The sequence below is a fragment of the Macaca thibetana genome, chromosome 3 (genome assembly GCF_024542745.1).
Source record: "Macaca thibetana thibetana isolate TM-01 chromosome 3, ASM2454274v1, whole genome shotgun sequence".
In the NCBI taxonomy this organism is placed as follows: Eukaryota; Metazoa; Chordata; class Mammalia; order Primates; family Cercopithecidae; genus Macaca; species Macaca thibetana.
The window spans coordinates 104556777-104572006 of NC_065580.1; the positions used below are offsets into that span (position 1 = coordinate 104556777).

Consider the following 15230-nt stretch of genomic DNA (forward strand, 5'->3'; position numbering starts at 1 on the left):
CTTGCCCCCTGGCCATTGACCACAGAAGCCCTGACATCTCTTTTAAGTAGATTGAACATTCCTGGATTTATAATCAAAGATGGCATTCCACTTGTCTTCCATTAGATTCACAGGAACCACAGAGATTGTCTTTGGTTTTTAATGCAACAGTTAGGGTGCTTCTGACAAGCCCTTAAACTTCTATCCTTCTAGTTACGGTCTTTAAAAAAAAAGTCCTGAACTGCTGTCCTTTTCTGTATCATTATCTGAAATAAGGTACTAACTAAGAATGTTCAGGTAGAATTTTCTTCTATCTAACTGGTTTAGACTTGTGTTTCTCCATCCTTCTTGAGAAAGACCTTTGGGGTTAAGCATTTTGTCACCGTTGCGGAGCTGCTATCCACTCAGACCTTACCCATGATCATAAGCCTTCCATCCAGCCATGGCCTCGCTGAGGTGCTGCTCTCTTCTGGCCTCTCAGCGTGTTCTGGCCAAGATTATAAGATCATGCTTCTGAACCTGGCCTAATGTTATTCCAGAAGAACTTCAATTTAATATAACTTATTGGCCAAGCCCTTCTTCCCGTCTGGCCCATACATGAATCAATTTGTCAGAGAATATGCCTTGTGGATTTGTGCTATACTGCCAAATGCTGAGCATTGCTGACATTGATCATCTTTCGGTAGGAAGATGGAGAGTCTTCCTAGAAAGTCAGAGTATATGATAGAGGAAATACCACTTTCCTGAGCTGGAAAAGATTCTATCTTCTGCCATGTCTGTCTGCTGTTGTTCCCTCTGTTTGGCATTGCTGCCATTTTTCCAAGCACTTTGGTTCTCAGCCTGGCATGGCTACTACTTCCACCAGCTTTGCACATTTCAACTAGTATCCCGGAGGCCTCAGATGACAAAGCAGTGTAGAAGTCTCCACTCAAGTGGCATGGGCCAACATCACTTTCCTTTTTATGTGCTTTACTCAATTATAGGACACCTAAATCAGTAGGGTCTATACTTGAATCTCACAAAGATTTTAGTTAAACAATTCTTTTGTGTTTTTACTTTCACTATTCTTTCTCCTCTAGGACAATACAGGCGTCTGTGGTACTGAACTTGGGAGGATGTGAGTGACAGATGCCAAGTTATATTGGTGATAGCATGTTCCTTCTGTCAGGCTCAGTCAGTAGGTGATTCTCTTGTTGTTCATTTCTTCCTCCCTTAGGGTGGATTTTCTCTCAGGAGAAGCCAACAGGTGAACCTCTTCCTTTCACTGGACCTGCCCAAACATGTCAGAACACTAGCTTTGGCTCATGCTGGGACCCCCCACCACAGCTGGTGCCAACAGACTATACACTTATTTTTCTTTGATCATATTTGGCCTGGATTAGGATCGTCCCGAGAGCTTGCCAAGATTGGGTTTCAGCCTGTCTCAAAACACAAACTTAAAATTGGTTGACAAGACCAATACCTGGGAGCATCATGAGTTTGAATGAATAGTGCCGGAAACTTCTAGTCTCTCTGCACAGTGTTCCTTGATGGAGGCCACGGAGTGTTTATTATAGAACATCATGACATTGTACTTACAACATTTTGGATTTTGTTAAAATTTTAGGAAATTGCCACCTGATACAAATTAGAGAACTGCACATAGCAATGGATACCAAATAGATATTCTGGATTTTTCATTTAAAGACCACAATGTCTGACATATAGAGACTCAAATATTTATTGAAAGGGTGAGCAAAAAGGATGCCGTGACTTCAATTGCTATTTAGAAATTAAAATGAAGTTTAAATGTAGTCTTATTTTTTCGTAGTGTGTTCAGGCATACTAAGAAAAACCTCGAAGACTTCTAAGTATAATTTTGTCAACACAGTGAGAGAGATTCAGGTATATCTTAATTAAGAGTCATTCATGTCAAGATAACAGATATTTTTTGTACCTCAAGAAACCTCAATGGAGCACAAACATTTCTGAGTTATTTTCAACTTTAACTGACAACCCAACAAGTAGGCGTTTCACTGAAAACCAAACACTTCTGATGTTACTCTGGCCTCACTGTGTGGCTAGGCACAGTGGAAGACAGAAGAAATATTAATGAACATGGCTTCTGCTCTCTGTGAACTTTCAACCTAGTTTGGGACAAACGATAAACCCATATGAAGCATTGTGGGAACAAAATGAAACCATATCAACTATTTTAGGTAGCCAGAACTTAAAGGCAAACAGAAAGGTTTAGGAAAACAGTTCATTGGTGATGTCTTGTGTTTCTGAATCTGCAGTTCAGTATTTCTAGAAGTCTTGAGCAGTCAAAGGCCTCCCTTTGGTTTCCTCCTTAGTGCCTATCCAAAGTTGTTGTGATGTAGACAGCCTGGGGAACATGAAAAATGCCCTTTCTCCTGCATAATGGTGTTATTTCCTTCCTTTTAGGAATGGCTCATAACTCTTAGGAGGTGTGAGTTCTAAATGATTGTTCTTTTCATCTTCCTGGAAGCGGGCCAGGCTGTAGATAAAGCGTTTGATGTGTCAGCAGTAGGCTTGTAACAGCTTTGACTACTTCTATGATGATGAAAGGTTGAACTTTGATAAAAATGGCAAGAAAAGGAAAAGGGCTCATTTTCTTCCTTTCACTTTTTTTTTTGTTTGTTTTGTTTCTGGTCAGCAGTTGAGAAACGTCCTACCAGGGTGGTCTGCGAGGTCTACAGGAATCTGAAATGTTAGGAGGTGTTTCCCTGTGGATTTACTTGTTTATTTATTGATCATTACAGAGAGGGAACACCCAGGCTCAGAGGCATGGCAGGAGCTGGCTGTCAGAGCCCTTATCAGCAGGCCCCGCCTCTCCTCCAGTCTCAGCTCAGCCCTGGAAGGGGAAAGACCTTGCTGGGGGCAGTTTACTGGGTCCAGCTGTCATTCAGCACCTGCTTCCACACACCACACAATCCAGGGCTGCAAATCTACTCAGACTCCCAGAGCTTTGCCTCTCCTGTCGGTTCCCAGGGCATTTGTTCAGAGATCTGATCTGAGCTTGTAGGGTGGCCTTATCTTCCTGATTCTAAAATAGACAAAGAGGAAAGTAAAATATGTGTGGACTCCCAGAACCAGTTGGAATTTGCCTCAAACAATATCGCAGTCTTTCATTAGTGATCTGTTGTGTCTGCCTGAGTGGAAAGCTTGAGTTGGCGGAAGGAGAAGAATTTCTAAATTTTCTTTTTCAAAGAAAAAATATAAAAGAAAACAAACACATGAACAAACAAACAAGGAAACCTGCCCTTCAGCTGAGTGACAGGAAGAGCTAAGATCAAGAACTCCAAGGCGAAGATGAGGCCAATTTTACCTTTAAAAATGAGACTTAAGCAAATACAATAACCAAATCCCCTTTTTAAATGGAATTTAGTGGCCGGACAGTGTGGCTCACACCTGTAATTGTTGTGCTTTAGGAGGCTGAGGCAGAAAGCTTGCTTGAGGCTGAGAGTTTGAGGTCACAGTGAACTATGATTGCGCCACTGCACTCCAGCCTGGGTGACAGAGAGATGTTGTCTCTTAAAAACAAACAAACAAAAAAGGAATTAGTGGAACTATGGTAAAGACATTTCCGTCATGTATTTATTTAATAATCTAATATTTACTTTATGAAATTATGATCTTTGGCTCTGCCCCTATATGCAGTTGAAGTTTAATGCCGTCTGCATAGCCAGGCTGGACCTGCTCACTCGTGCAAATGTTGAAAGAAGGCATCTAGCTGTGCTATCCACAGGCTGAGGCCTCGCAGTGCCTGCTCTGTAACCCCTCCACTGAGACCAGTTGAGGCATTTTTTTTCTATAAGAATCTTGAGATATAGCGAACATGTTTAAATTCTTTGGGAGTCATCTAGCTGACCGTGAGAGGACACTGATGTCCCTACAGGGCTCTATAGCATGGGCCAGAGGGTGCCTGGCCAAGTCCCACAGCTTAGTGGGACTTAAGAGCAGTGCCTGCTTGGTAACCCCTCCACTGAGACCAGTTGAGGCATTTTTCTATAAGAATCTTGAAAGACAGCGAACACGATTAAACTCTTTGGAAGTCATCTAGCTGACCATGAGAGGACATTGATGTCCCTACAGGGCTCTCTATAGCATGGGCTAGAGGGTGCCTGGCCAAGTCCCATGGCTTAGTGGGAACTTCATCTTAAAGGGTTGGTGCTGGCCAGCAAGACTGGCATAGCGTCCCTGAAAAGACCTGTTGGCAGCAAGGACAGTTTTCTTACTTCATTAACACCCAAAGTTGCTCCTGAAGCTGTCCATCAGCGCTTATAATTTGCCTATGACAAAAGTAGAGGGCGAATAAGATGAAAACATTGGATTGTCTGGTTTGAATTTCATCTTCTAACTAGGCATGGATGCAGGAAGAAGAACAAATACGTGGATGTGAACTCACTCAGATCGCAAGCCGTATGACCAGGATTTAAATCCAGCTTCTTGGCTATCTTTTCCTTTTGGAAAATATTGGAAACACTAGCTGTTTTGGTGAGGTGTGTTGTAGTCACATTAGGCCTAAAATATGATATATGGGACTACACAGAGAAATTAAATGTCATTTATTTAATAATAATTAGAGTAGGCAGAATAATGCATCCCCTGGCCCCAAGATGTCCATGTCCTAATCTCCAAAACCTGTGAAGGTGACCTTACATGGCACAAAAGACTTTGCAGATGGGATTAAGTTAAGGACCTTGTGATGGAGAGGTGACCCTGGATTCTTTGGGTGGGCTGCCCACTTACAATAGTCCTTCTAAAAGGGAAGCAGGAGGGTCAGAGTCAGAGAAGATGTGATGACGAGCAGAGAGTGCAGTCAGAGGGAGGTCTGAAGGTGCTTCACTGATGGCTTTGAAGATGGAGGAGGGGGCCATCAGCTATGGAAGGCAGGCTGCCTCTGGAAGCTGGAGAAGGCAAGGAAACACATTCTTCTCTAGAGCCTCCAGAAGGAATGCAGCCTGCTGACACCTGGATTTTAGCCCCATGAAACTGATTCCAGACTTCTGACTGTAAGAAAATAAGTGTGTGTTGTTTTAAGCCACTCCATTTGTAATTTGTTATAGCAGCAATAGAAAACTTAAGAAAATAATATAAACAGTAATAACAGTGATGCAATTAGACTTAGAAACATTAATTGGTGCGCAAAATAAAAGGAATTTGTTTCAGGCTTGGTTCTCAAGACAGGGCATTAGTTCATAGTTCTCTTAACAGGTCGTGAAGTACAAAAGGGTTTTGTTTTTCTCAGCCCCGTGGACCCTTTCTCAGGGGTCTTTGTTTGCTATTTTTTATGGGACAAAATAAGTGTCTTCGTCGAGCTTTGCTGACATGTCCTTGAATATCTATGTGTAGAATCAGAGTTGAGTTTTATTTCATCACTTGGATACCAAAACTCATATGAAGCCATATGTCCAGGTTTTGGGGGTCAGAAAACTTCCAAGATCCTCACAGATTTTTATGATAAAACCTGCATTGGTTTCAGCACAGACTCCTTAGAGAAGCACAATTCTACCCTGTCAGCTCTGATCACAGCTCTGTCTCCACCCACACTGTTTCTCGCTGACCTCTTCCTTCACAAGCCTGAAGAAAAGTGGCTTCCAGCCACCAGAGAAGTGAATTGAGGCCTGTTCTTCTCTCACTGAGAACTGCTCCACTTGAAAAATGGGCTTCATCCTTCAGAACACTTGTCTTGAGCACATGTTAGAAGCTATGATGTGTGCTAGCTGCTGGGGGAATGAATAAGATAAATAAGCTTTAAGTCTTACTTACTGGAAGTTCATGCCAGTGAAGCATTTGGCAAAGCACAGTGCCTTGGACAGAGGCATTGAATTCATCCAGGAAAGTTACTAAAAATGCACGTTCCTGGACTGTGGTTTGAGGAATCATTGGCCTAGTACTCTAGTTCTCAACTGGAGGTGGCTGTGTTTCCCAGGGGACATTTGACAATGTCTGGAGACATGTTTGGTTGTCACAATCAGAGGATGAAGGGTGTCACTGCCATCTAGCAGGCAGAGGCCAGGGATGCTGCTGTACATCCTACAATGCATAGAACAGCCTCTGAAGCAAAGAATCACCTGACCCTAAATGTTAGGAGTGTGAAGGTTGAGGAACTCTAATCTAGTGGGTAAGACACACACACACACACAAAAAAAAAATTATACCACTGTGGTGTATACATACCCAGATGTATCCCACTATAGTGTGTGTATGTGTATATGTATATGTGTATGTATATGTATATGTGTATGTATATGTATATGTATATGTATATGTATATGTATATGTGTGTGTGTATCTGTATAAACACCTCTGTTAATGTATTTAAAGTATTATATGCTCTGGGGCAGTAAGTGCACTGCCTTCTAGCTTTGTCTGAGAAATCTAGGGTGGGCTGAAAGCTGAGTTCCCACACTTGGCAGCTCATCAGGGCCACATCTTGTATCAGTCAAGGTCCCATCAAGAGGCATAAACCGTACCAGTTATTTGAAAAAAGAGGATTAAATATAAAGAACTATTAACTAGGTAACTGAATGGCAAAAAGATAATTCTAAATTATCATGGAGATACCACCTGCTAGATGAAACCACCACCTCTAGGGTTGGGGAACAATGGAATGAGAGTAGAATTATTAAAACTTAGAGGAGGGGCTGTGTGGAGCTGAGATTCAGACTTCTGAGGAGGGGGTGCCAGCTGGCTGGAGTAGGATGTTGAGATGAAGCTGGTTTTACTTGCATGAAATGTTGGAAAATCTCTAAACTGGGATCAGTTGCTGATGTGGGAAGGAAGTGCTGCTGCCTGGTGAAGCAGCATTAATGGGACAAGAGGCCAAGGGAAACAAACAGAAGGAACCAGTCCCTTGTCTGGTGCCCCTGCAGGCAGAGCCTATCTTGGACTAAGCTAGCAAAGCAGAAATGTGGCATGCAGAGCCTCAGCTTCAGCACCAGAAGGCAGAGTGTGAATGAGGATGTGTGGGTTTGGAGTCCAGAGACAATAGCTTAGTGACTGAGACATAGTTGCAGCTTTAATAGAATACAGGTGCCTGGGTTCCGCATCAGAATCTTGGACACAAAGACCTCAATATTTTTTTTTTTTTGCAAGAGTTCTATGGGTGATTCCGAGCCACTGCCTAGATTGAGCACCCTGAATAGAATGAGGAGCCTGTAAAGGTTTTAAAGCATGGAAATAGCCCATTATTATTTGTAGATTCAAAAGCAAATTCTTTCAACTGAGTGGAGGAGGTGAGTAAAGGGCCTGTGTTGGTGGATTATAAATTAGCTATGGGGATGGTGAACACTTTATCTTCTTCCCCAAGGAAGAAGATAAAGTCCCAAACTTACAGATTTCCATATTAGGGGCATCTTGTTTAAGATGTAAAAGAGAGAGAGAAGGAAAGAAGGGAGGTGGGGGGAGAAGACAACATGAAAGGAAAAAGCCCTGGAGTCAAAAGACAGATACATAATGTGGATTTTATCTAAGTAAATAACAAAAACGTGGACAATATATTTTATCTAAGCCATTTTGATAAAAAGCAGACATAAAGCTACAACCAGGGAAGACATCTACCAGGGAAGACACAAGAGATGTCTAGAAGGAGAGAAAGTTCTGGCCATCACTTTGATTATACTTCACACTCCAGCCGAGAAATTGTGCTGTGGTGTTTGGAAGGAAAGGCTCTATTAGATGGAAATAAGTCAACTTGGATGTTAGAACAAAATTTACATTTCAACCCTGCCACTTACTTGTTGGGTGGCAGATTTTCTAAGCAATTTCCTTAAGGCTTAGAGACTCATTCTCTATTGTAGGGGTGACAATAGCTTGCCCACAGGGTCTTCTGGAGACTTACGAAAAGTACCTAAGCACAGTATCTGGCACAACCCAGGCTTGTCACTCACTACCTATTGGAGGTGTCCTCTCTCCCCTTGTCTACTCTGCTACTGTCCCCTCAATCTGCCATCTCATCTGCTGTCCCTTTTCTGCTTTGATTTGTAGATTAGACTATTCTTTGCAGACCAAGAACAGGGAAAACCAAATCCAAAAATCTTTACTCCTGGAAGTTAAGTGTCATGCTCTGGAAACTTAGCATGATATAGTTCTAGGCCAAAGTAAGGCATGGCTAAGGACATTCATGTTTTTTGGTGAAGTTTTTTGACCAAATATGTATTTCAGAGTGGTTGCTTTGCTCACATACCAGCTTTTCACCACTGACTGATATGATGTAAGATTATGGACCACACTTAAATCCTTTGCACTCAAGATATATTTCTCTCCTACACCGCCCCCTCCAGCTTTTCTCTCTTTTCTTCCCACTTCCATCTCAGAAGCAACTCTAGAGAAAAAACAGAGAACTCTATTTTTTTTTCCCAAAGAATTGGGCATAGGAAAAATTGCTCTAGAATGTGGAAGAGTGTAGCTGATTCATTGTAATGGGTTAGCACTGCACTACTCTGCTCCCAGCCTCTCGTTACGGAGCCAGGCTCTGCTCCTGGTTGGGAGATGAGTGCCACATCACATGCTACAAGATGGTTCTCAGCCCCCAAGTCTCACTGGGTACTCAGCTGTTGGAGAAGCATCCTGCGTGCGCATTGCTGTTGTTTTATCGTCTTGAACTCATCACCATATTCAGGAAGATACGTTTTTATTATGCAACAAAAATGCTGCTCTAGGGTAAACTTTTACACAAAGCAATTGTGTTCCTAATGGAACCATCTAAAACAAAAATAAAGGGGCAGAAAATAGGCTTGGCATAGGTTTCAGATCTTTCTTTTAAAAAAATCGCTAATTTTTGAGAGAAGCACTTGGATATGCAATTTGAACAAATGACCATCTCTAAAGAACAAACTTACCTTTCTAAGAAGAGGCAGATGATGAAAATTATAACACGCAAGTACAATGAAAGTTCCTAGCATTTCTTTTCTTGCTGACCAGGTAAGAATACAGTCATTTGTCCTTATGTATTTTAACCATTTAGGAATTTTCAAATATTTAACAAAATACGTGAGACATAGTTTTTAGTTATGCTTATAGGTATCCTACCAGCTTTACATGCTGAAGTTGAATGTTGCTTTTTGATATATTAACACCAACAAACAGTATCTAAAATGTACAAAACACAAGGCTAGAATGTGTAAAACCCAATAAAACACAATGGTAAGTGGATGAGACAGCCCAGAACTATGCCTGGGCTTAGTTGTCATCAGCATCCTGTAATTAAAGTGGTCTGAAATATTCAGATTCTAGAGCTCATTCTATGTGGTAGCTCTGCCTTTCATTCACTAATTTTTTTATTGAGATTTTGTTTCCTTGAGCTCATTGCTCTTCTGAAGGATAGTAGGCACAGAGGACTGGCCCCTACCCTCAAGACAGTTTAGCTTGGAAGTAAAGTCAATGTCTCCTTGCAGGATGTGCCAAAAATATGTATGTGTGTGCCCCAAATACAGGGGTATAGATGAGAACAGAGGTATGGAGAGATGGAGGAGGTTACTAGGAACTGAAGGTTCTAGAAGGCTTCACAGGTGAGAAGAGGCTTGAAATTAACCTTGAATGAAGTAGGATTTTGATAGGGGTTAATGATGGTGGTGGGGTTGTGACAGAGGGAAAGAGGTATGTTTAACAAAGATGGAAACCATAATTTATGTTTGGGGGCCATAAAGAAACTCTCTCTTTATGCTGGAGTTGGGAGAAAAGAAGATTAGAGAAGAGATTATGGAATGTTTTGACAAAGTAGGCTAATGCGATAATAAAGAACTGATGCATCTGAATAATGTAACCAAATTTATTTCTTGCTTATTTCACAGTTCATTGCAGGGATCTGGCGGGCAGACTTCCATGTGATAACCCAGGGAACAAGACTCTTCCAATTTTTTGTAAAGTGCATGATGCCTTCTGCATTTAGCTGGCCATCTGTCTAGTAGAGAGAAAGAGTGAGAGCGTGGAGGATTGATGTAGACCTATAAGTGTTTTATATTATTTCCATCCATCTCCCATTGGCTAGCATTCAGTCATATGGGCACACCTCACTGCAAGAGAGTCTGGGAAATGTAGTATAGCTATGGCAAGAGAAAAGGGTAACCAATTTTGGTGAACACATGGTCTCTATTATATTGGCTTTTAGCTCGAGTGGGTTGAACTTTATCCTGGACGAAGTGGTAGGTCATCTTTAACCTTAGCAGGGGTGGGGCATGCTCATGGGCCATATATACTCCTTAAAGGGGATGATTTTTGTGTTATATTCACTGCTGTATCCCCAGAATATGATAGGCCTTAAACAAATGTTTGATAAAATAATGGAGTGATGGATAGATGCTGGAAAGAAGGTCTGGTCATGTTGAACCTTCCCGGATGGATTAGTGAAAGAGAGTTGAGGCAAGGAAGCCAATCAGAAAGCTTCTGTGATCATCTGATAGTACATTTACAGTTGGAATTTGTTCAGTTTTAGAAACAGAAATGTTTACTTCTGCCCTTTTACTCTCTTAGCCTACAGCATAGCCACTGATTATAGTTTAATCAGAGTCCCTGCTGAGTTGAAATCTTAGAAGCAGGTTGTGAGCTGCAACTGTGTTCCTAGGAAAGGCCTGGACTTTCTTTGGAGGCATTAACTGGAATGCAGCCTCTGGACTTGGGCTTTGTCACAATACTGCAACCCAAACAAAATAAAACTTGACTAAACCAGCAAACCCAGATTGGAGTTCAAGTTACTTTAACGGACTCTTGGGAAGCACAGACTGCAGTTGTATTATGTATGCAAAATTTGCTCTTTGACCTTATTGTAAGGAAAATTACTTCAGTACACATAATCTTTTGCCAGCTTTCCAAAGCATTGGATGAGTTACTCTTTTGCAATTGTGCAATATTTTTTAAATTTCAATTTTCAAATATGCTTGAAAAATAGATGCTGATCCAACAAGAACAGAGAATATGAATGAAAAGAATGTGTTCTCTGTGCACCTACAAGAAGTCAATAGATAGGCAACCTTGTATGGCCCGAGGGTTCAGGATTTTAGGAAGTTGCTTGCAGATGAATTTCTTTGAAATTAAAAGCTAAGGGCAGCATCTTGGGTGCTTCCTCTAGATTCAACTTTTGTGCTTCATGTCTAAGCTGGGGCTGACCCCAGGGCCTGGCCACGATTCAGGTTACACGCCCCTGAAGTCTGATGAAAGGCCTCTAACTTTAATATTATGCAGAGTTGAGTGAGGAATCTCAGAGCAGCCTGGGATTCTCGGGAGATTTTTAGTGATTCTTGTTGATTTGGAAATAATGTAAAAACAACAGAAGAGTTTTTTTGTGGTATTTTTGCATGTTCTCTATTGGTTTGGGGGAAGAATCCAACATTAAAGAGGCGTAAAAAATAACAAATATTTTAAAAGACATATAACATGCCCTCCCCTTTTCAACCATCCCCACCAAAAAAATAAACTGTTGTAATAAAAATGGCGAGAACAGGAAGGGAAAACAGAAACAACAGGCGGCCGCAGTGTGCTGGGATGGGAACAGACAGGCCCCTAGTGGCTGAGGCTGATTCTTCTATGGCCAGAAAGGAGTGGGGAAGGTGTGAGGAAATGCATCAAATGGAATCTTTCCCTTGCGGGGTCCATGGCTTTTTAAGCTGTGAGTTTCTCATTTCCTGAGGCCTCTTGAGATATAAATTATGTGCTTAAGACAAGGAACCTGCAGGTACTAGTTTGGTTTCTAGCTCAAATCGCAGAGAAGTCAATTCATTGCAATTCCACTTGCTGAGTGATCTGTTTAACAAATTCACTGATTTTCTTAAAAGAAAAGAAAAGAAAAGAAAACCTCAATTATTTTAAATTTTCATAGCAATTTCTATTGCATAGGATAGTTTTCACATCAGCTTTGCCAGTTTGTTGGATGTAAATCAGCTGGAAAACCTTATTTCGGCCCCAGCTTTCTGAATATGAAGTTACAACTTAACTGGGCCTGGGGAAGCAGGCGCCTCTGGTGAGGGATAGGAGGGGAAGTCAGCAGACTGTATCCTTAGGCAGGGAAGAGGGGATGCTGAGGTTAAACCAGGGGGGCAGTGGATGTTGGAGGTATGGAGTGCTGGAGAACAGAAAGGGTCAAGAATGAGAATGAGGGAGCAGGGAAAATATTCAGAGACTCCAAAACCTCTCCAAATAGGTTTCTGAGACTCTGCCAGTTCTTCTCATATCAATCTTCATAATCTTAATTAGTGGAAACAGATTTGGATACCTTGGTGAATTCAGTGAAATAGTTCTTCTGAATATGGGCTTTCGGTATATCCATGTTCAGCAGGCTGGCCATTTCATGTACTTGGAACCTCCTTGAGCCATTTTAGCAGCACCTTCTAGCTGTGGCAGACACCGAAGCCTTCCTGGAGGAAGATGTCTGCAGAACTTATAGAAAGATGTGTGTCTGGAAGATAGGAGGAAAAGTCTCAAAATGCCAAAGGGTTCCTTTGCTTGCTTGGCAGAGTGGAACTAGAAGGCCGTGACCTATTAGGATGGTCCACTCATCCTGGTTTGCATGAAACTTTCCTGGTTTTAGTACTCAAAGTTTCCAATCCCAAGCAAACAGAGACAGTTTGGTCTCCTATACCTACTGTAAAGGTGGTTTTGAGATGGAAAAAGATAAAGAAAGTGGTGGTGGGTGAGAGGAGGTGATGCTGGAATCACCTCCTCAAAGGCGGTCTTTTTGCAGCTGCAGTTTGTATGGCCTACAGGGAAGATCAAAGGACACTTGGGGAAAATCACATGGGCCTGAGCAGTCGACCCAGGGACCTAATACTAGGGAAGAGCCTTAGGTTTGTTCTAGATATCTTGGTTGTACAATCTACATGCACTTACTTTTCTAAATATGCTTTTTTTTTCTCTCTCTTTTCTTAGGGAGGCAGGACACAATGTGTGAGAGAAGTCTGTCCCATTCTCTCCTGTCCCCAGCACCTTAGTCACATACCCCCAGGACAGTGCTGCCCCAAATGTTTGGGTGAGTTACTATTTTCAGGTCAAAGAACAATGTAATTTCTTCTCAAAGTTTCTGCTGGGAGTGTTTATCCATGTTATTTTGAGGTTCTCCAGTTGTCCTATTTCATGGCTTGTTAGAGACAACTACCTCTTCTAATTACAGAAGTGGAAAGTGTGTACAGGATTTGCTTCTTAACTGAGGCCTCCAGGGACGCTTCTCTCTTGTCTTCACTTGTATCTGTAACTGGGTACACCAGATGACCTGGGATAATTCTCCCTTCTGGTGAGAAAGTATTGAAGAAACTATCTTTAAATAGGGCATATGTCTATTAACAGGAGCATATTTTAAAGGTATTTGAAGTAAACCCATGGAGGAATATAGACTAGTGTTACTTTCAGAGTAAAAACCATGCAGGAAGAAACACATGCAAGAAAATGAGAGTTTTGGAAGGAAATAGTGAATAATAGCCAACAGAAAGAGAGTATGATCGCTTTCTTTTTGAGCATTTCATAGGTGCTAGGCACCATGCTAGGCACTTTATATATTGTTTTTTCTCATTTGATCTTCTCAAGAAGCTGTGAAATGTAGGTACTAAGTATATAATTCCTATGTGTAATGCAGGTGCTATTATTAGTTTTATTACACTGAAAAGGAATTAGATTCCTAGATGGCAGTCCAGCCAGTGGGTTGTGGATTTGATATCCGACCACAGGTATGTGTGATTCCTGAGCCCAGCTCTAACCTGCTGCAGCTCATCTTCCCTGGTGACACAGGAGGGCTGCATGCACATTGCCAGCTGAAAGGGGACAACTTATGATGGGTATTTTCTAGAGTATGAGGTTCTTTGGCTTTTGCTTGTATGCTACCTTCTTCTTCTTCTTTTTTTTTTTTTTTTTTTTGAGACAGATTCTTGCCCTGTTGCCAGGCTGGGTGCAGTGGTGTGATCTTGGCTCACTGCAACCTCTGTCTCCTGGGTTCAAGTGATTCTTGTGCTTCAGCCTCTCAAGTAGCTGGGTCTACAGACACATGCCACCACACCCAGCTAATTTTTGTATTTTTAGTAGAGACAGGGTTTCATCATGTTGGCCTGGATGGTCTCAATCTCCTGACCTTGTGATCCACCCGCCTCGGCCTCCCGCAGTGCTGGGATTACAGGCGTGAGCCACGGTGCCCAACCTATACTGCTTCTTAATGATTCCTGGGCCCTTAAACTGGTTGAGGTCAGACTATCAAGTTTCAAATAAATATGGTGGCTTGAGCCACCATATAAATACAATAGAAGCTCCATCAACCTCCTTAGAATCTCCAGGGATCCTTGAGGGACTAATGTTTTCCCTAATCGCCTCTGGCTTGGTGTTTCTGCTCCTGCTATTTCTCTTGAGTTTCCCTCTTTCCTTCCTTCCTTCCTTCCGATCTCTCTCTCTTTCTTTCTTTCTTTCTTTCTTTCTTTCTTTCTTTCTTTCTTTCTTTCTTTCTTTCTTTCTTTCTTTCTTTCTTTCTTTCTTTCTTTCTTTTTCTTCCTTTCTTCCTTCCTTCCTTCCTTCCTTCCTTCCTTCCTTCCTTCCTTCCTTCCTTCCTTTTTCCTTCTTTCCTTCTTTCCTTCTATCATTTTGTCCTTTTAGAGGCTCCAGCAACCTCCCTAGAATCTCCAGGGATCCTTGAGAGGCTAATATTTTCCCTAATCGCCTCTGGCTTGGTGTTTCTGCTCCTGCTGTTTCTCTTGATTTTCCTTCCTTCCTTCCTTCCTTCCTTCCTTCTTCTCTCTTTCTCTGTTTCTTTCTTTCTTCCTTCCTTCCTTCCTTCTTTCCTTCCTTCCTTCCTTCCTTCCTTCCTTCCTTCCTTCCTTCCTTCCTTCCTTCCTTCCTTCCTTCCTTCCTTCTTTCTTTCTTTCTTTCTTTCTTTCTTTCTTTCTTTCTTTCTTTCTTTCTTTCTTTCTTTCTTTCTTTCTTTCTTTCTTTCTTTTTCTGTCTGTCTGTCTGTCTGTCTGTCTGTCATTTTGTCCTTTTAGAGGCTCCAGCAACTTCCCTTGAATCTCCAGGGATCCTTGAGAGGCTAATATTTTCCCTAATCGCCTCTAGCTTGGTGTTTCTACTCCTATTTCTCTTGATTTTCTTTCTTTCCTTCCTTCCTTCCTTTCTCTCTCTCTCTTTCTTTCTTTCCCTCCCTCCCTCCCTCCCTCGCTTCCTTCCTTCCTTCCTTCCTTCCTTCCTTTCTTCCTTCCTTCTTTTTATTTCTCTTTCTATCATTTTGTCTTTTTAGATGCATCTCCCCTCAAATCTGTTTACATCCTGTGATGCCATTGAGTCAA

The 15230-nt window shown here is 41.8% G+C and overlaps 1 protein-coding gene across 2 annotated transcripts in view; it reads left to right on the forward strand.

Annotated features, from left to right (window-relative positions):
• Positions 1-15230, forward strand: part of BMPER (BMP binding endothelial regulator) — a 245941-nt gene that overhangs the window by 124444 nt on the left and 106267 nt on the right. For both annotated transcript variants that reach the window (XM_050783275.1, XM_050783276.1), the window contains exon 7: positions 12844-12943. In XM_050783275.1, coding sequence (XP_050639232.1) covers positions 12844-12943 — 100 coding nt within the window. The remainder of the gene's footprint in view (positions 1-12843; positions 12944-15230) is intronic.